This window comes from Anser brachyrhynchus (assembly GCF_964034855.1).
Source record: "Anser brachyrhynchus genome assembly, chromosome: 2".
NCBI classification, from domain to species: domain Eukaryota; kingdom Metazoa; phylum Chordata; class Aves; order Anseriformes; family Anatidae; genus Anser; species Anser brachyrhynchus.
In genome coordinates, this window is record NC_137695.1 from 117,004,827 (window position 1) to 117,026,825 (window position 21,999).

The 21,999-nt window shown below is 42.8% G+C and overlaps 1 protein-coding gene across 3 annotated transcripts in view; it reads left to right on the forward strand.

Annotated features, from left to right (window-relative positions):
• The window catches only part of MAPRE2 (microtubule associated protein RP/EB family member 2), a gene marked incomplete at its 5' end in the record, with an annotated part of 100,264 nt that overhangs the window by 10,256 nt on the left and 68,009 nt on the right, over positions 1 to 21,999 (forward strand). For all 3 annotated transcript variants that reach the window (XM_080578448.1, XM_080578444.1, XM_080578446.1), the window contains one exon: positions 16,328 to 16,389. Coding sequence is in view for 2 of the 3 variants with exons in the window: in XM_080578444.1 (XP_080434570.1) it covers positions 16,328 to 16,389 (62 nt within the window). The remainder of the gene's footprint in view (positions 1 to 16,327; positions 16,390 to 21,999) is intronic.

A 21,999-nucleotide genomic window follows, 5' to 3' on the forward strand; every position in this document is an offset into this window, starting at 1 on the left:
GAGCTCCTCTCAGGCCTCTGGGAAAATTGAAGGCTGGAATTCTCCAAAAACTTTAAAAGCAACAAGAGACAAGAATTTGAAAAATTATTTTTTCCTTCCAGTCACTTTAGCTGTAGATAACTAGATTTTCTTTTGTTAACCTTCAATTTAGAAGGAGTGAAGTCGCTCCTTTAATCACTGCTCCCAAAACATGTGAGGTGTTTGCAGGTCAATGGTCTACTAGTTTTTCTGCAAATTATTCTAGTTTTACTGCCAAGCTCTACAAAAATAACCAAAGTCATGGTTTCCGTAGAACTGGTGGTGCTGATGAGTTTTCTTTTCTTTTTTTTTCCCCTGTAAGGAAAGCTGTGAATTAATGCAGTTGGCAAGGAACTGACTGACAGCCCTTTGGGCAAAATGATCTGATGCAAGTTGGAAAGGCTGTCAGAGCATTTTGACTTTGTGTGCTTAGTAGACATGAGAAAATAAATGTGTCCTGAGTTGGAGGAGACACGTTTTCCACCTTGATAATGCTGTGGTTTTGGTTTGGAGTTTTTACTGTCAATATTGAACTTGTAGGATGCTTGAGCAGTGTGGCCATTTCTGCTTTTTGCCATGTGTTTTCACTGATATGCAAGAAATTCTGACTGTACTGGGTTGTGGTGGGAGGAGGCTCATTTGACAGTAGAGCAGTGTCCTGCAAGGGAGTCCCCTTGGCTCTATCCACTGCCATTCTTCCGGTATCTAACCATGCTGTGGTTAGATTCCTCACAGTTTTTTTAAGTGCATCGCGTTTATTTTAAGTGTCTTGTAAACTGCTGTATACCAAACTGTTCAGAAATATTTGCTGTTATTTTTTATTTTACTAATACACTAAATGGGACAAAGGAAGAGGAAAGTACTTTCAATGTTGACAGAAAGTCATAGATGCCTCTGCTCTTGGATACTTTTGGAAGGGTTTTCCAAAACAGGGAGAAAGTTCGAGCTTTTTCAAGTGCGCAGTATAGAATTACTTCAGGATATTGATACATTCCTTAACACATCTCTAAATCTTGCCACTCCTATAAGTAGGGATTAAAGTGACTTCTGTCATTTTTTGACTTGAAAAGCAAAGTTCATGGAATAAAGTACTTATCCAGAGCATTTGTGACACTAACCTGCTATTCAACATGAATGAGTGAAGGGGAGTGGTTTTCTCATGGTAGATTATTTACTATTTTTGATAAATTTAGGTAATTTTTAATAGCCTGGTTTTGAGTAGCCAAAACACAAACCGAAGGTGCCACCTTCCTCTCCTGATCTTGATTTTTGGAGCCACATTGGTATTAAATGCGGAAATCTACAAAGATGATTTCTTGTTGGTGAGATGAGTAATTAAGAGATTTTCATTGGACATCTTCCTTCTAAGTAACTTACTTCTTCGAGGTGGTATATCAAGAATGGCACTGACAGCTGGGTTACTCCAGACTGGTATTTTGTTAGTCCTCTCACGTTTAAATAGTTTTGCTATCAGAAGATTCAAGCATTAAGCTTTAGCATATTTGGGTGGATGCTAAAACTAAGTTCTGCTGTGGGTTCGCCCTTCCTGGTCCATGTATGGCAACACAAGCACCTTTAGAGCTGAGCTAGAGGAGAGGCATGGGGTGGCTCACGGGTGTCAGCTGTGGTGGATGCAGAGCTGGAGGGGCAGTCATGGGAAGGGGTTGGCCAGGGTGGCCTGAGAGGGCCCAATTTGAGGAGGGAGGCTCTCAGCAGGGTGGGGAGGCAGAGTGGATGGAGAGAGGCCATGTCTTGATGGCAGCTTCTGAGAATTTGTCCAGCCTTAAAACTTTGCTGGCCCTGAACAGTCTTCAATGGCTCTCCTTGTTTCCCACCATCTCCTCTGCTACCACCAAGAAACTGAACTTTTGAACTCCTGGTTGAGGACAGAAATGCATTTTACTGATATTTTTGGGTCAGCCAAAGTTGGTTTTCAGTGTACTGTTGAGAAGACCTGAGCTGGCTATACTTAGCTGGGTGCCTTGTTACTTTATGAATCGGCAGACCTCAATGGATTCTCCTGATTTGTTTAGGTTCTGGGATCCTGAAATCAGGGGTTTTACAGGTCTTAGGATCATTGCAGTTTCTTTAACATGACTGGATTTCATAGAATCATTAAGGTTGGAAAAGACCTTCAAGATCATCTGGTTCAACCACCACCCAACCACCAACGTCACCCACTAAACCATGTCCCTAAGCACCACATCTAACCTTTCCTTGAACACCCCCAGGGATGGTGACTCCAGCAGCTCCCTAGGCAACCGGTTCCAGTGCCTGACTACTCTTTCTGAGAAGAAATGTCTCCTAATTTCCAACCTAAACCTCCCCAGCGCAACTTGAGGCCATTCCCTCCAGTCCTATAACTAGTTATCTGTGAGAAGAGGCTGACCTTTAATGGTATTTTTTTTCAGGGCATTGTTGTCAGAGGAAAATGTCATCTGGCCTCTACTGCCCTAGTTTATTTCAAGTCAAACCAAGCTGCTGAGTTCAAACAAGATGCTGTGTCTTGCAGACTTGACTTTTTGCAATTTTAATCCATCTGACAATGGACGTGCTTGAGAAGTGGGCCCATGTGATCCTAATGAGGTTCAACAAGTCCAAGTGCAAGGTGCTGCATCTAGGCCACAGCAATCTGAGACATGAGCACAAACTGGGAGAGGAACTCATTGAGAGCAGCCCTGCAGAGAAGGACTTGGGGGTTCTGGTGGATGGAAAGTTTAACATGAGCCAGCAGTGCGTGCTTGCAGCCCAGAAGGCCAACTGCATCCTGGGCTGCACCAACAGAGGAGTGGCCAGCAGGGTGAGGGAGGGGATTGTGCCCCTCTGCTCTGCCCTTGTGAGGCCCCACCTGGAGTGCTGCATCCAGGTCTGGGGCCCCCAGCACAAGAAGGATGTGGGTCTGGAGGAGGGCCACAAAGGTGATCAGAGGGCTGGAGCACCTCTCCTCTGAAGAAAGGCTGAGAGAGCTGGGGGTGTTCATCCTGGAGAAGACAAGGCTCTGGGGTGACCTCACTGCAGCCTTTCAGTACTTGAAGGGGACTTATAAAAAAAAAAAATGAGGAGCAACTCTTTGCTCAGTTGGATAATAACAGAACAAGGGGAAATGGTTTTAAGCTAAAAGAGGGGAGATTTAGATTAGAGGTTAGGAGGAAATTTTTCACTGTGTTGTGAGGCACTGGAACAGGTTGCCCAGAGAGGTTGTGGATGCCCCATCCCTGGAGGTGTTCAAGGCCAGATTAGATGAGGCCCTGGGCAATCTGATCTAGTGGGTGGTGTCCCTGCCTATGGCAGAGGAGTTGGAACTAGATGATCTTTGAGGTCCCTTCCAACCCCAGCCTTGTGGTTCTGTGACAATCATGCAAATGAGCAACACTTCCCATCATGAGGCAGAAGCCTGAAGTTCAGCTCCTCTGTGCCTTGTGAGAGCTGAAAGGGGAGTTGCAGCAGATGCAGTGACAATGAAAGCTCTCTTTAAACGACTGAGATCTAAAGAGATTTTGTTTATGGCTGCAGATAAAATAGAGAAAAAATGTAACTGTCGGTCTCCCAGTCAGATGTCACTTGACCTGAAATAACTTGTGCCAAGTGTGTGAGATGCTTGAAGGCCACGTCAGGTAAAGGATGTGATTAGCATTATATATATGACTTCAGGATGATGTATTGTCTGCTGCAGCAGTAATCCCTCACTGGGGTGCAGGGACTACAGGCAACACATGATCATGTTAGAAAAGCAGATAGAGAAACACTGCGATGGGCCTGTCAAATGACAGGGAACTTATTATGCAGCTGTGGACCAACAAGAAACGTTTGTCTGACCGATGGCAGTGGTATCTTTTGTCTTCCTTTGAAAGGATCGCGTAGCTACTGGTACAGTTTCTGTCCATTAAAACAATGTGGCACAGAGGAGTTGGCGCTGCTTTGTTCACTGTGCATTAGCGTGAAAAATTCAAAGTATTGCCTTCCTCTGAGTGAAGATCTTATTTGAGGTTTTATTGAATCTAGTGATGCACAGTAAGAGAGAAAACGTATAGGTTATGCTGCAGCCTAAATGCAACCATTTAAGCTTTCTGAGACGGTGGTATAGGGGCTGTTATTTCATATATATGTCCTGCTGCGCACTATGGTATTTACCTGTTTTTTGTTGGTTTTTTTTTGTGATGGCCTGTTTACATTTGACTTCTACAACTTGAAACTGCAGGAAGAGGCTTGCTGAGAGCTATGTCTGAGGTAAAACAGAATGGTGTATTTCCTTTCCCTGTCTCGCAGCCCCAGGCATACAGGCTGGTCCTGGAGGGTGCTGGCAAGCCTGCTCATGGGAGCTGGGTGCCAGCCTGTGTGCTTGCAAAGTGCTGCGGCAGGGCCTGAGCTTTAAGGGGGAACCACACCACTCTTTTCTGTGATTTGAGCATAAGTGATGTGTTAGAGGCTTTCAGTTCACAAAGCTGATTTTATTAAAACATAAAAATACATGTTAGAAGGAAAAGTACTTTTCAATAGGAGAGAGATCTGGCAGGTGAGATGAAAGCTGTTTAATAATATATACCTTCCACACCTGATAACCTGTGCTGTAGGGTCCTTCCCCTTTATCTTTTCTAGTTTTCTAATTTTTTGTGGTTTCTGAAGAAATCTGCACCACCCCAGGGGCCTGAAGGAAAGTTTCTTTCCACCTCCTGCTGGGCTGGCCTTTTGGTTTGGTTCCCTGGTGTGTGAGCCCAAATCTTCACTTTGGCATCTGCGTGTCACACTGACCATGAGGAGTTTTGCTCCCAGCTATGTCCCACTGTGCACACCTTCAGCTTTGCCCAGGGGAGCAGATGTCCCCACACACATGCACACCTTCCTCTTCCCTTCCTTCCATCTTGCTCCTCTGGGGCACGCACTGCCAAAGTATGGGGCTTTATTCGAAATTAACAATCTGCTGTAGAAGAAGCAGCAAATGTTTCTGAATTTATTGGCTTCATAGTGTCAGAAAATTGTGATGTTGGCTTGCGTGTCCTGTTTTCCAGTGTGGAACAGTAGGAAAAGGAGCACGGTACCTCAACAAGAGGAGGTTATAAGCATCTGCACAAAGGCAAGCAACAGTATTTTTTGGGAATAAAAATAGTTGGCTTCCAAATGTAACAACGAGTCACTCCAATAAAGTTGAGACTGCTTCAGTTGTATTATTCCTTGCATATCTTGTATGACAAAATACATTATCTTGGTCACTTTTGTATTCTGGAAATTTAACTTCAACATCAATTTGTCATCAAAAAAAGAGTGGGAAAGCTGAACCCTGGCAGTCTCCTTTAGGATAAAGCAGTCTGGCAAAACTGACACATTGCACTGGGGGAGAGCAGAGTAACGCTGAAGTAAAATGATGTGCTCGTGCTCTCGACAGGCAAAAGGCATTTCGTTTGTTTGATAAGTTGCCAAACATTGTCATTTGAGAGTGTTGTAAAGTCTTCCAGCTGTCTGTATGGGAACAAAATATCTGGGTGAATTAGAATTTGTCCCAGTGAACGTTTCACCAGAAGTGACCTTGCCTGATCTGCTTAATTCAAGCGCAAGTGCAGCTTGCTGCAACCTCCTGATATTTTTTACCAAGACGGCACTTCTCTGAGCATCCCGTCTGACACTGAGTTGAAGGGCTGTATGTGCAGGAGCATGGCAGGGTGCAGGGACTGCCTGGCTATGCTGGGGCTCTGGGGAGGTGGGGTGTGCTCTGACCAGGGCGGCTGGGTGGCCTCTGCAGGGGAATGGATCCTGTGGGAAAGCGTGGGTTGAATCTTATGTTTTTGCTATATGAATGAACAAGTAAGCTGGCTACCAAAAAGGGAGAAAAATTAGACTTATACCACAAGCATGCATAAAGTGTTCATTGAATTGCTAGAGAGAGACCTGCTTTCAGATGATGGTGGATGCTTCAAGCTGTGGGTGCTATCTAGCTCCATGACTTGTTCCCTTGATTGGCCTTGAGCATGTCCAGCGTGTCCATAGCTGACTAACCTTGCTGAAAAGAGAAGGGTTCTGTTAAAAGAATACATGTTTAGAAAACAAAAATCTCACTTGTAGTTTTATTTAGAGCCCCGAAATGCATGTTTGCCTTTCACACATGTATTTTATAACTAGCTACTTTGTTAAAGTAGCTGTGCATAAACCCCTTCAGCCAGCTGCCACCTTGGGAGCCTTGGATGCAAAGAGTGTGAGCTGGTTTATGCAAGACAGGAGGTGTGCCAAGCTCAGGTGAAGGACCCTCTGGTCACTCTAGGTCCTAGGAGGCTGCCACTTTAAGGCACTAAGTGTAGAAAGCGACACAGTCTGAGAAAAGCTTATCTAGCAACATTGACAGGGGCTGTGTTCTCTAGGAGAGATTGCATGTGCCTGAGAAGAAACAGTAAGAGTGGTTCTTCAGCACAGTATTTGTTGTACCGGCAGGTTTATGAAAGAGGGGAAGTGCTTTTTATGTTGAGAGAGATGGATTTCCCAATAAGATTGGATCAGACAAATGCCTAGTCCTTATGATAAAGTTCTCTATACAACATAGGTGACGGAAAACAACTGCCAGTGTTCTGCTTCACCATCCAAGCTAAAAGACTTTGCCTTCTAGATGAAAAAAAAAGGCCACTGTAGAAGTTCAGTCAACTATAAGGGAAATAATGAGCATGTTAAATGGTGAATTGGTCCAAAGTATCCATTTCTCCAGGTAAGTGGTGACTTTCCTTGCTTAGTTTGGACAGCAAACAGAAAACATAGTAAGCATTTGGGAAAGGCAGTGAGAGAAGTATCCACGCTTAAACTGTGTATACTACTGAAATGAGTTTAGCGCTTCTCCAGATCAGTACTTGCAGGCAGTGTGCTGAAGGAGAAAAGTTTCCAGAGCAAAATGTTGTCAAATTCAAGCTGGTATGGTATAACAACTTGGAAATCTCCCAGTCAGCTTTTTCCTAATGAGCAGAAGTGATGCACGTCTTCAAGTTAGTGCATCATTTCACTGTGTTCTGTGGCTCTTGTCCACAAAACGAATACAGAAAAATAATCATTCCTTTGACTTTTGTACTATAGCCTCTTAGGGAAAAAATACTGCAGCTCACATGCAGTCCAGAAACCTCTGATTTGGTAAACTCCAAATGCAAGCTGTCCTTTCAGAACAAAGTAATGTTAACTGGAGAGGTTGAAGTCCGACACCCAGCCTTGTCAACCCCCTCCCATATGACTTGCTTTAATTGTGTAATAACATAGACTAAATGAGATAACAAGCTGTGACCCTTATCTCACAGACTGGAATGTTCTCCTTCAACTTGAAGCTTGCAAGCTGTGATCAGGTGGCAATGTTATTGTAACTGAAGGAGTAGAAGGTATTCGTGCAGTTTTCAGATACAGCCCTACTTTGATGAACTTCTCAATTACACTATTCATTTCCTTTAATAGAGAGATCTTTCTAGTTTCCAGCTCTATAAATAGTCAAAATCCAAAAATACTGTTTTGCTCTGTGCTTCCTGTGTCAAACATTTTGGAATTTCTGCTATATTAATTACTTGATGGGGTCACTATCACAGTGCAAGTGTCCTCAAACTTCCATGCATTTTAGCTTTCCCAGTTTACAGGCAGGTTGCAAGGTTGCCCCCATTTGCTGATGGGATCAGAAGCCTACACTTGTAAAAGGTCTTACTGAGAACACAGGCATCTCTACTTGTCATTGAAGTTCTGCTTCTCAGAGTGATCAGAGCTGCTGCCGCCTGGGTGGACTGAGCAGCTCAGCACATGCTGTTTTGAAACATGAATTAGGTACCAAAGTGGTTTTTCTGCCTACTCCCCCAAGGGACCTGTTCCTGTCAGCACGCTCAGATCACGTTACCTGTGCTACACACAGCGGTTGATGACTGCTTTCATTTAAAATGTGTGGTAGTGTGTGAAGTGACAGTGTGCCATTCTTCCACCTTGCAGATGCGGATGGCTGGAACAAACAAACAGACACTGGTGAGGATCTCCCCATGAACAGCTTGGAGAAGGCTTAAAACATGTGAAAGTTTCAGGGCCACCTGGCTGTGATTATATCATTGGGGCCACCTGATCACTTTTTTCCACTGATTAAATAATGTAAAAGGTGAACACAGTCCTTTGAGCAGAGAGAGGCACTCAAGGATGCTAGTCCTACTGTGGATATATGGAAAAGTAGCTCTTACATACTACCTGGCAAAACTGGCTGGTTGGTATTTACTAGGTGAAAATGAGAGTGAGAACACTCCCATATTTTTTGGCTTTTGGTTTGTCTCTGAGCATATGTGGTAAACTGTAGTACAAATGAGATGATGCTACATCATTCAATGTATCTTCATCTATCATGTGAGTACATTATCTAACCAGAGGTTCACAGGGACATTTCCACAAACTGGCCTTACAGCCTTCACAGGTTTTTACATCCTCAATGGACTGCAAGTAATTCATTCTGCTCACATGAGAAAGAAGTCCAAGAATTCTTTAACTGCTTCACCAGGGCTATAAAGAGCAAAGATCTGTGTGTAGATTTTTCTTAGATATGTTATGCATTAGATATTAATAATACACTTATGTACTGCATATTTAGATTTTGAAGGGGTGAAATAAAAATCAAGATACAAGACTTTATCTTGTTTTAATCATCTCCACAGATACTGGAATCTGTTTTTACATCCTTCATCCTTGAGTTAGTCCTTTTTATTGTTATTATGTAGGAACTTGAGGCAGAGGAAAACATACTGATTTTTTTTAAAGGACTGAGTTGTAAGATGCCAGTCCAGTACCCCAACTAGGGCTCTGTTTCCTGGGCGAGACATGCAGGCAACAAGCAGCCTGCAGTTATGATGCTTTCACACAGACAGGATGATACAGGTTTAAAGAGGCCTCTGGAAGTTGTCTGGTCCAAACCCTGTTGGACCTAATCCTAATGGGTTTTGTTGTTCAGGGACTTGATGAGCTCTGAATGTGTCAAAGAGTAAAATTCACAGGTTCAGTGGACCCAACATTTAACCACTGTCATGATACTACCTGGTATCTTGAGGTGTTCAAGGCCAGGCTGGATGGGGCCCTGGGCAACCTGGTCTAGTGGGTGGTGTCCCTGCCTGTGGCAGGGGGTTGGAAACTAGGTGATCTTTAAGGTTTCTTCCAACCCAAGCTGTTCTATGATTCTTTGATAAAAACAGTTCTCCTAACATGTAATCAGGACTTACCATGTTGAAACTTGCCTGTTGCGTCTTGCACTGTCAATGTGCACCTTTGAGAGGGGCCTGGCCCTATCTGTTCTGCTCCCTACCCTTAGATGGATGTGGGCTGCAATGGGACATTGCCCCACACCCTGAGCCTTCTCTTCATCAGGCTGGACAACCCCAGCTCCCCCAGCATCATGTGCTCCAGCCCCTTAAACATCTGGGTATACTGGATTGGGCTCCAGTATGTCTGTGCCTGTCTGATGTGGTTTGTGGCTCCCCAGGACACAGGTAGGCCACTTTCACAAGCGCTGATTGCAGGGGAAAAATCACTGGATCTGCAAACCCAGCCCCATGTGGGGTTGGCCTTCTTTACTGTGAAGGCATACTATTGAGTCTTTCCACTTGCTGTCCACCAAGACCCCCAGTTTTGTTCTGTTTTTTCCTCTGAAGTGGCTCTCCAGCTGGCTGGTACCCAGCCTGTGCTGTCCAACAGGACTGCTTCCCTCCCAGGGCCAAGTGTTTTCCAGGCTACACGTGCTTCTTTCCTGAGCTGAAATTGGCACAGGTAGTAAATGCTTTGTCTTGGAGATGATTTTTCTTTCTTGAGGAAAGACAATGAATTCCTCACCTTAACAGAGGTCACTGGTCTGTCAGCTGGATGCACCAAACAGCAGGGTGCTGCTTTGGAACAGAGGATTGGTAGGAGCCCTTATCCCCCTCTGTGCAGATATCTATCTGATTTGTGCTGAATAATCTCCAATATGCTTATTTTTCTTCACTCACTGTAAAGAGAGATCTGAAAAACTAATCTCACAATACAGAGGGATTCAGCCTATCTAATCTTAGGTACCAAATTCAGCCCACAATCCTGACTGAACTACATGCATTTTTCTCAAGTATATCTACAAGTGTTAGTGTTACATTGAGGGGTAACGCCTAAACGTAAGTTAGTTCCTTGGTTTAAATGCCTTTTAAAGGTCTTAAATCAACTTTTTCTAAATATTTTGCTGGTTCTGAAGCTGGTATGTGTTAGATGCCTCGCAAAATTCTGTGAGTCCCTCAGTTTGTTGTGGGTGCCTGTATACCATGAAAGTCATCTTCAGATACTTCCTACCACGCTTGTTCAGCATGCTTGTTTTCAAAGAATGCCAGCCTGGGTATTTCAACATATTATACTATCAGGATTCCTCATTCGTTCCTTCAGTTTTTGCTGTCCTAGAAGAATTTCAGAAACTGTGTGTTGGCTCAGAACACAGATACTCTTATTTTATGTATTACCTTTGAATGTATTACTTAATGCTTTTTCCTTGGTTCTTCTTTTTGTTTATAAGGCTGACTAGCCTATAAAATTTCAGCCACAAAATGCAGCCTGAAGTTGAATATGGGAAATGATAAATGTACTGGAAACTTACTATTCTGGACCAAAGCTGCAAGCTGCTGCAAGCTCCCCTCAACATCTTACTCCTTCCAGATTGAACAGGGAAAAGCTCTATGTACCCACTAATCTCCAGGCCATACCTGAAGAGGAGCTCATGCTGCAGATATTTTAAAGGTTAATATTAGAGGCTGTTCAGTGGAGTTGTTCCCCGTACCCCTTTCTCATCATCAATACCAGTTAGCATGCTCCTGCCCTCCCAGTTGTGCTGACCAACTGTTGGTTGGGCCTTGCTGTGTACTGAAATAAAAGACTGCCTCAGATTTTTTACAGTTTTATTTTTAATCTGCAAAAGGTAACTCTGAAATGGGATCCCTTTCTTGGTCTGTTTCACAGAGTTGTGATTCATGGGAGTTGTGACTGGATTCAGAGCTGTTCCAGCAAAACTAAGGAACAGCCCGGAGATATAAGGAGTGAACACCTAGGGCTGAAATACCTTAGGCCAAGACTATTGCCAAATTCTTTGTAACCTGAAACCTTAGTCAGTGCTGGCTTTTCTTGCCTCACTGCAAAACATATGCGTCACCACAGCATAACTTTGTGTATGAAGAGGGAAGTATTCAAAAGAAATGTTAAGTGATTCTAGTGTATGAAATAATGCAGAAAACTGATCAATTCTAGTCATTCTTAAACTAAGTACACTGTAAAACGTGGTGTAATGCCTACCAAAATAAATTCAAATGCATAATGAGTTAATAGATGCAGAAGTGTGTCAATAGTAAACTGCAGTCAATGCTGCAAATCAGACAGGTGCCTACTAAAACTGGTGATTGCGTTGGATGTAGAAGCCAACAGATGTAGACACTGACGATGCAAGAAAAACAGACTTTTAATTAGTGTGGTGGAAGTTGGAATGCAGACATCAGTGACTCTGAACTAAAGTTTAAACGAAAGAGTGTCTCAAATAATTGAAGTGAGACTGTTTTCTCAAAGTGCAAAGAGGAAAAACTTTTTTTTGGTTGAAATGGAGCTAAGTATGACAGTGCAACCTGCTGCTAAATACAGAGAATGATATACACATCCTCATCAGTTCTTCCTGTGAAGTCTGCCACCTACTGCTTGATGCACTTGTTTGGCATTGCTTGTTATGCCCCAAAAAAATAGTTTGCCAAAAGTGTCAGGCTAACTTCAGCTGATATCACATGGGGTGAGCTCTGTTACATTCTTTTTTAGTTGGAATATAATTGCTGCATCTCCAGGTAACTGGACAGGAAGGTGAGGAAGGTGTTCATTGGTGGGAGGAGGGCAGGTAGGGCCTGCAGGATGGCGGGTGTCCAGCTGTAGCTGGCTGCAGCTTTGAGCCAGCCCTGTCTCCAAGGCACTTGCATCTTGGAAACTCCATTTTCCGGGATGGAGAAGGAGACAACAGAAATGAGAGAAGCTGGTTAACTGCCCTGTGGGGAGTAAATTTAGTGGCTTACTGAGCAGGGTGGAAAAAGTCTTCTGGAGAAATGATACATGTTCCTTGCTACGAAGTTGTTAAGCAGGATGTTCTTGGGCTTACTTTGTATGTTAACGAGCAAAAGAGATTGGTTGCTTTGTAAATGAGAGGGAGGGAACAGAGTTCTATAAGAAGACTCCAGACCTTTTTCATGCCAATATGTGAGTTGAAATCAGAGCACTGGCAGAGAAGCAGAACCGCTGGAACAAAGCCCTGTTTGAAATGGCAAGGGCAAAAGAGGTGGGAGGCTGTGTCGGGCGCTCGGTAGCGGCATCTCGCGTCTTCTGTGACTGCCTTCCTTGTGAAGCGCTCCGAGTCAAAGCAGGGCATTTCTCGTGGGTTTGGAGTTGTGAATGGCACTGAACTCAGCTGTGTTGCTTTATTTGCTTTGAATCTGTGTCTGTGCCTTCCATACATGGACTGGGTGCAGTCCTGAGTCGGGAACCTATGGGTAAGTGCAGGACTTACCCAAGAACAGTGAGACAAAGTAGGGTTGGGCTACTACTTAACAGTAAGTTGAGACATCTGCCCGGCTGTTAGGTGTATGGGTCTTCTCTTGCTTTGCTGTATTTTGATTGCTTTGTGGATTTTTTTGTGATTCGTGCACAGGTCAAAAAACACAGCAATTCTTTCCTTTGACACTGAAAGCATCAAAATCTTTCAGTTCATGTTTTGAACAGGAAAATATATGTAAATAGTGTTATACACTTTTCTGGTTTACAATCTAAGTTTGTGAATTTCTGTAATTTGTCAAGCTATTTTCCACTCAGTGAATGCCTGGATAGCAGCCACAATGGGTTTGCTTGAATTCTTTCAGTTGCTAAAAATAAGTTGGTTTTGAAGTTGTTCTATAAATGCCGAAGATATCTGAGGCAATAATAGGTGACTGTCAGCCTATATTGCAAGTTGTTTTCATGCAACATCATTTTCCCAGCCCTCAGCAGGGGGAGGAAAAAAAAAATCTGTGCAGGGTGGTAGAAAGCATCCAGTCCACTGAGACACAGGGCTCTGCCACCACAAGGGAAATACAGCTCCCTGAGACAAAGTTTTGAACATATATAGTCAAATGTAATAGAAGGCATTTTTCTTAAATCACCTCAGAAACATTCTGTCCTAACTTTTCCTCATTGGTCCTTTCAACTAACAGCTATGGCTGCTACTTCTCGTAGTATGAGTCTGTGGTGTGCATCTAGAAGCTGCTGTACCTCGTTTTCTGCAGCTCACCTTTGATTTACTGGCTTATTTTTGGCTTAGTAACTTGGTTTTTAGCCTGTTTTCCCAAGTCCCTCTTGCTTATTCCTTGTTTGCTTGGTTGGTTTTGTGTTTTGGTCTGTACCCATTGAGAACTAAATGTTTTAAAGCGTTTCAAGGGATTTTGTCATACAAATACCTCCAATTTGTATGAACAGGTTCAATAGGTGACCAAGTCTGTGGATGTAGCTACCAGAAAACAAGTTCACAGAGGAAAAACATGCACTGAGTGAGCATGTGAAAGCTTCCTGAGAGCAAATAAGCCCTGGAGAGCAGTGGTCCCGTTGAAGCCACTGAATGTCCTGAGATCCAATACACTTGCAACAGCAAGAGTCTGCTGAGTCTGTCCAAGGCCACCACCAGCACACACTACCATGAATTGTGTGTTGTGGAACTCAGCTGCATCTGAGAAAGAGGCAAACATAGGCTACAGGGTTGCTCATACACCTGGCAAGATGAGGGACCCCATGAAGGACTTTCTGAATACCTACCTGGAAGCCAGTGGCTAGCCAGTCTGGCACCCTTTGGCTGGGTTTGTACTCGTGACTTTTTGAGATCCTTTAGATATTTATCTTCTCCCTTTTTACCTCATGCCTTTTTCCTATATTTACCAGTATGGAAAGAATACATTCTTTAGATGCCTTGGTTGGGAAGAGATGGGGACCTACTTTAAAATTAGTGTGACCTATGTCTTTTGGGGAATTTTGAGGGGTGGAATCGTGCTACCAGGTTCATGTATAGCAGTGATATGATGCCAGTGTCTGCAGCTGTGTGGCCTCGTGTGTACTGGGGGGAAACCTATGGCATCCTTCCTTCCCCCCTTGTTTTCATTGCATACCTTTATCCCTCCACCCTTCCAAAGAGGACTCCGTCTCCCCATCGTTACCTTCCGCACACCCAATAACTAGGACCTCTACTGCATTCCTTTGTCCACCTAAATTAAATTCCACCCTAATGAGCCAATGTTTCCTACCACTCCCTTGCCTGGATGCTGCTCTGGCATCTGAAGCCAGAAGTACAGGTCGAGGTGTTGGCATGGCTTGCAGAGCAGGTGGAGGCCTAGGAGTGCTACCACACACGGCAGCAGATGAGTGCCAATTATCTCTTCTGGCCATAGCTGTCGCACGACTCCTGTAGCTCAGGTAAGCACCTGCATGCAGGCAGAAGTCAGGAGATGTTGCTGAGATGTACCTCTTTGGTTTAATCTCTGCATATGCTCATCACCAGTTTTCAGGCTTCAGGAACCTCTACTATGAGGACTTTTATTTTCTCCTACTTTTTTTAGTTTTCCCCTTTTTTTAGGCTACATTATTTATGAGTGAAGTTCAGCACAGTGTCATTACTCGAAACATCCTCAAACAGGTCTACTTGCTGAAGGCAATGAAATAGTTACCTGTTTTCAGTAAATACCACTCTGTTCAGAAAATATAGCATAGAAAATGTGCCATGAACATATTTTCCCTTGCATTTTTAAGGGAATCACCATGTTTCTTCACTACTTCACCTGTTAGAAGTTCTGGCCATCACCTTCTCATGTGAGAGCACTTCTCCTAAACATCGTCTTGTGGTGTCCTATCCTTAAAAGTTATTGGAGCACTGCTGTTAAATCCCAGCTTCAGTTCAGGGGGTCTACTTGACTAGAAGCCAACATACCACATTGGATTTGCTGTTCCTATGCCAATAGGATGCCTGAGGTTTGTCAGCTGTGCTGGAATCACTTTCCACATTAAACACATGGAGGAAAAAAGAGTATATTGAAAAGCAAAGCTTAAGAGGCTTGGAGAGATTCAAAGAAATGAAACAATAACATGTTTAATAGCTAATTCCCCTTCTGGTTTGGCTTTAAGGTAGCTTCAGCCTTCCAGTCTGCTAACAGGATTCTTAAGTCCTCTGCCAGGATGAGTCACAGCTCCTGGAGCTGGGATCCAGTTTTCTAGACAAGCCGTGTTTAAAGGTCTGTTTACCTTTCCCAGATGATAATGTATTAGAGAGAGACTTGCTTTATGTTTTTCTCATCTCAAAATAGGGTTTATGATGAATGTAAATCCACCTGCTGGGGCTTCTTGCATCCCTCAGTCCTGATTCAATCTAAGCACCACTGGGATCCTGTTTGATGTAGTTCCATGCTGTTCTGCAGGGATGGATGCCTTTGGAATACCCCTCCCTGCTGGGCTGTCCCAACTAGTTGACCATGAATGCAAAACAAGCAATATTCAGGGCCTTGGTCTGAGTAAACCATTATTTACCTGCTAGGAAAGAGATTTCCTGCTGACTGAGGAGGTGAATTAAGAAACCTCACCACGTAACCCTAGTATGTAATTCATAACACAAATTGAAAACCACATATCGTTGCTCCTGCTTATATTTCTGTAGCCTGTAATGCAGCACTTGAGAGAATGGATATGAGGACAAATCCAGCAATTGTAGGAAATCACGTCTAGGAACACAGAAAGGAATGGGTCTTAAATGTGGCTGCTGCAAGTGGCAACATCATGGTTTCATTGCCAACTAAGAAAATTCTAAGGATTGCCAATGGTTTCTAGTGTTGTTAGCAAAAACACAGGTTTTCCTGGGTATCAGTTCATGTCTCTCAATGGTAGTTTTTTCTCCGAAAAATCTGTTCAGGCAAGTGCAGCAAGGCCCCAGTTGCACGACACAACAGTCATAACTGATTGCCTGTGCTCAGAAGATCCATGTCAGATGAAGAAACAGCAATGTGCCCAGCAATTATGAATAAACTCTGAATGTAGCCCAGCACAAGGGACCCCATAGATCTGCTACTATATCAGAGGGACATCTGATTGTTGTGCAGATGTGTTAGACACTGAACTATTGTGAGCACAGCTGAATTAGGGTATTGTAATAAGGGACCTCTCCTCTTGCTTCATTTTTAGAATACAGCTACTGCATCACTGCCCAACCAATACAGGCAAAGACCGTTCAGTGATTCTTTTTTTCCTCTTTTTTCTTTCCAATTTGCTTGTTGAACTAAGTGTTTTCATGTTTTCTTTCCAGTACCAAATTGCTGCAAGGAATAGTACAAGCCAGCAACAAGGGAAAGTGTTTGGATGCTCAAAGTAAGTGTTATGTCTTTTGTACGTGTTTGTTACAGTGGTTTTGACTGATAAAGTACTCTAGAATTTTTGCCTGATGTCTTTAAGGCAATAGCTAAATAAGTTTATCAATAGTAAGTGATATTCCTTTGCAGTGTCTTTGACAATTTAATTAAAAGATTAAAGTCATTAAAAGTTGTTCCTTCATGCAGCAAATGATGAAAGCTAAATTAGGTGCCACAAACATTTTGGAAATAATTTCTTTCAACTGGTGTCAGAAGGAATTGCTGGCAGAAAGGAATGAAAAAGGGAAAACTGCAGGTGAATTTAACTTCTCTCTCCCCTTTTGTTCTGGAACCTCAAGGAAGTTATGTTTTTGTCTTCATTTGTTTTTTAAGTGTTAGCACTTCTGTACATTATTAGTGCTGCTTTCATAATGCTAAGTGCTAAATGCTTTCATAATGTTAAGTGGAAGTACACAAAGTACACAAAGTGCTGCTGTATGGGGTTGGTCACTTACGTTAGATGCAATTTGTAAGGTGCTGTCCGTTTTTTAATTCCCAGCTAAGTGAGTTTAGTTTAGATTAGCACCCGGATTGGATGGGATGCAACCTCAACTGTCCAGCCTCCAACCTGGCATCTATGAAATCCTCGCAGTGAGTCACCTGTGAAGAGTGAAGGGATCAACGAAACAAGGAGATGCAAGGCCCACAAGGTGGCAATGTTTAGAAAGCCTTCTGAAAGGATGCTCCTGGAACAGATCTATGCTCCCTCCAGTTGCTGTCACTTGCTCCCTTTCTCTCATTGTGCTGCATCTGTGCTACTTACTACACAAGAAATCATAACTGTTGCCAAAATGGAGCATAGGATGCCCTAGTAATAAAACTCTTATTTGAATAGATTGGCCATTGGCACTGTTCACCGTGCTGTGGTGGGTACTGTGCACGCCTTTTCTCTTGGCAGCTTTAGACACATGCAATACACTGTGGGGAGGTTTATTCATAGCTAGTGCTGAAAATATGCGTAGCACTGAAATGATCCTAGGGCTGTGTAATGAAGCACTTTCATTTTGAAATATACCGCCTTGTTGCTGCTAATGCTTGAAAAGCTGTTACAAGCATGTAAATTCTAGCTTTGGACTTGGGATATGTTTCAGTTTGTGGTGGTTCTTTTGTTCATGTTTTGTAGTTAAAAGTAAGAGCTTTGTGTCTGAGCTATTTTAAAGACTTGTTTCACAGTGAAACTAGGGATTTGCTCCAAGTTATTTAATGCCCTGAAAAAACTTAAATATGTTTGCAGAAGAATTTCTCCAGATACATGATAGATGAGAAATTATTCAGGGTAAGTTTTATGGGAAATATAAGAATTGCCTGTGCTAACTAGCACAGATGCACTTAAGGAGGCTGGCACTGGAAAAGGGAGAGTTAAAACAAGAGCCTCAGAGTTCAGATTCATCAGGGTGCGAGAGAAGAGTTGTTTCCAGAGCAATTAGAAGATATGCAGGTCTCAAGTGCACCTGGAAATCCTCAGTAGAACAGTACATAGTCTGGAGCTGAACAAGGCTCTTATGCATCAAGGATCACAGAATGGAGCTTAGGATGAAGTACAGGAGGAATCCGATACCAAGAGCTAGGAAACTGTACCATGGACACACTCCTTCCCATGAAGGTGTCACAGGTGCAGCAGGGCAATGCCCTGTGCTCATCCCCATTGCTTCTACTCCTGCACAGGGTAGGTGACACTGCTTAAGTACAGTTTCTTTACTTGGTTACGCTGCAGTCTCACAAGTACTTTGAAACAACAGGAAATCTGAAGAAAGTTGTGGGCATTGAGATAGCACATGGCCACCAAATAGACACTTACATGAGCAGACAACATCCTACCTGTTCAATAGGAACTTATCTGAAGCATGCAGATTTCCTGGAATCGGTAACCCTACCCTTGAAGCAACAGGCAGCTTCCCAGCGTATTCCCTGTGGGTTGCTGTGTACTGTGTAGCCTTTCCTCTCCAAATCCCTTAGTCCTTGTGGCCTATTACATGTCAAAATAAAGGCCTAGCTATTAGCCTTTTAATACCAGAGGTTCATTATATTGCTAAAAAGTTAGCTGAGCTATTACAATTGCAAAAAGTAAATCCATGTAACATACTTGGGAAACCTTCTGATCATGTTTCAATGCGTTTGAGCCTAGCAAATGAGCATACTTATTCCTGGAGTTAACTTATAGGGAAATCAGCACAAAGAATGAATGCTGGAGTATCCAAGGATTTTAGTTATCACATTAGGACCTCTCTTGTGTGAGACGTGAATAAGGGGGCTTTTGGCGGTTACAGCTCCTTGCTTGATGTATTATGACTTAAAACATTTACAATACACCCTAATACTAGAAAGCAATGCTGGTTTATGATGGAATATCAGGTCAGGAATAAACTTATGTTTCAGAAATTTTGAGATAGGAGAAGAGAAAGCAAATTATATGTATATATACACATTATATATTTTTATATATGTATACACACAGAGTATGTGTGTGTATGTTGAACTACTAATTCACAACTTGTTCAGGGGAAACCTGAACCAAGAGGCCTGCGTGACCTTTTCTTGTTCTTTCCCTGTGCAGAAACAAATATTCTCTGGTCATTCATGCAAAAGCTGCATAGAGTTGCTTAAACTGGGAAGAATAAAGAAGAAGCATTTCCTCTCACTTCATTCTCCATACCTCCCAGCAACCAGCACTGGTGCAGAATAAAATGCTGCTTCTAGATAAGTGAGCTCTGTTTCTCACTCGGTGGGAATACTGCTTGTTTCCCCAGATTGGTCCCCTTAATTCCTACCAAAGACGACCTGGCTTCCCTAAAGGTTACTTTGAACCTTCAGCCAAAATAATTCAGTAGTATGAAATATTTGAACTTCTGGCTGAGCAGACTGCTTTGAAAGCCTTTTCATCCTTTGGAAACAACGTCAGGTCCCCCAAAATGTAGTGGAGGACATCTGTTCAGGAGTCAGTCCTGCGTAGGACACAGCTGCTTTATGTCTGGTTTTGATCCAAGATGAGAAAACTGGAGACCTAAATTCTGAACCTAACGAGAAAAGTTAACTTCAATGGAATGTTTGTGTACGGCTTCCTATGCACCCGTCCTTGTTCCCTTCTTAACTTAGGAATTGGTGAGCTGGAATAGCCATTTATGGTATTGTCTGAAAATATTATGAACTTTGGGGTGATATTTATTTTTTCAGCATCCAGTACCAAAAATTATCCCACAGGAGCTCAGCAAAGTGGCTGATTCATCAGGAACGTATCTTAGCTTTTCAAAAAGATAGTGTGGTTTTGTTAATAGTTAATAATGAGATCCTTTCAAATGCAGAAGCTGTCAACAGCGCTGACATAAATTCACAGTTACAAAAGCACAGACTTGTGGCTGGAGTTTTTAATAAATAGAAAACTCATTTTCCACTGTAAGGAGGATAATACCCTGTTTACATGCTACTAGTACCTTTTGTGCTCAAAATGTTACAGAAGCTATTTTTAATTTATACACAATATGACTGTTCAGAGGTTACAAAATGTAGCTACTTTGTGTTATGGCTGTTGAAGCCATGACAAAATACAATTTAAAGAAAAAATATGAATAATACCCTTATTTCTTGACTTTGTTGTTGCCTTCTGTGTTTTGCCTGTCAGTGACGGTTCATTCAGATTTACTAAAGACCATTGATTCAGTCAATGATCTAAGTCTTTCTCCAGCAGCAAAAAGAAATCCTTTTCTTTTCCCTGAGGACATTTAAAAAAAATTGTCATATGTTAAAGTATTTGTATTGCATACAAGATGCTGTAAAACACTTTAATTTTTCAGAGCAGTTCACGGATTTCATAAATATAATCTTGCAATGTGAGCAGAGCCCACACTGGCTCTGTGCAGTCATGTTGCATCTGCTGACAGACAGGATCGGTTAGGGTAACAGAGGATCTACTTCCAGTGGCCTCAGTGTCTTGCTAGAGTCTCTTTGCAAAACTGGCTGTGAGCAAGATCAGGTGCTGAAAATCCAGGGGAAAGCAGATCACCTCTGGACAGGCTCCTAGAACAGCACCATGCCTGCTAAGAGCCCGAAGAAAGGCTTGGAAGGGCTAATTTGGATATTGCACTTATTTTGAAGAGGGTATTTGGTAGTGGGGTTTTTGTTTGCTTTTGGTTTTTGATTGGGTTGTTTTGTTTTCTGCTTTTTTAATGGTAGTGGCTTTTCCTTTTTTTGATTTTTTTGGGGGGGGGGGTTCATTTGTTTTTGTTGTTCTGTTTTCCTAATCCAAGTGTCAGCATTTTCCAATATTTCTTTGCAGTCACCAGGGATGGAAACCTAGGCTTGCTGGCTGCTGTGACTCTTACATCATTAAGTTGCTCCATGATCTGTGGCTTCCAGAAAATCACCCTACATGAGGAGTCACGTGAGCTGCTGACAATGCACAGCATGCTCACGAGGTCAGGTGGATGCAACACATTTAATTTTAGAAGTTGTCCTTAAGTTAAAAATGTTGCTTATAATTACGGCTTCTTCAGCCTTCCTGGAGCCTTGGATAGCCACAGGTGTGGGCACAGAGTGTGGGCAAGCCATTGTTGTGTGCTCTGCTGTTGTGTCACAAGGTGGCAAAATTAGAGGTTTTCAGGACCTAGCAATTTGTTGTCCTTGTTACGTTTCCTCTTCTATTAACACAGGGCTTACACTCAAGCCCAAACTTTGTGATCATCCGTATCTTCATGTGCCTTTTCTTTGTGCTTCAGCACGGAGCAGGCACAGAAGGGAGGTGTGTGGAGGCAGAAGCTTACATGAGGGCAAAGCCGATGCCGCTGGAGAAGCCTCAGCTGGAGATCTGCCACCAACACGCATAGCCGCAGCCTCTGTTAAAAATCTGCTCTGAGAGATTAGATAGGCTGGGTAAACATCGCCGTGCCCCTTTAGTGTGGGGTGTGTCTGTCTGATTTTTCTGTGAATCAATATTCATAGTAGAAGGAAACTGGTGATGCCCCCAAAACTGAGGTTTATGAGCTGGCTTCCATCAGGGCTTCATCCTCTTACAAGGGGTCCGGATTTGGCTCATCGCTAATGACCTGAGCGGGCTGCGTGGGATAAACACGCTGTGAATAGTACTGGAGAAAATACTGTTACATTACACTGCGTGCTTTAAAAAGAATAATTGGCTCTCACCTTGTGTCTTTATAGAAGAACACTATTGACTGCATTCAAGTATTTTCAGACTTGATCTGATTTCATAACCAGGATCTATCTTGTCTAATGTAAGAGGCTTCATGTAATCACTCTTAAATCTAAAGCTTATGTTTGACAAGTGGGTCACTGGTTAATGGAAGCAAGTAAATCCAGCTGTTTATCTTTTCCGTAAGATCATGCACTTTCTGTATGCTCTTGTGCGCTCGGAATGGAGATGTGTACATTTTTAATGGCACACCCTCTATTTTAGAGCAGGGACCTGAGCTTTGTTTTGTATTTCATCTGTCCCCTACATTCAAATAAAATGTCTCAGCAGTACTTCAACAGGTTTCACATTTGATCCACTAATACATATCACTGTTTGTTGTACTGTTAATTGCTAGGTATCTTTCTAAAAAAAATCATTAATTTGATT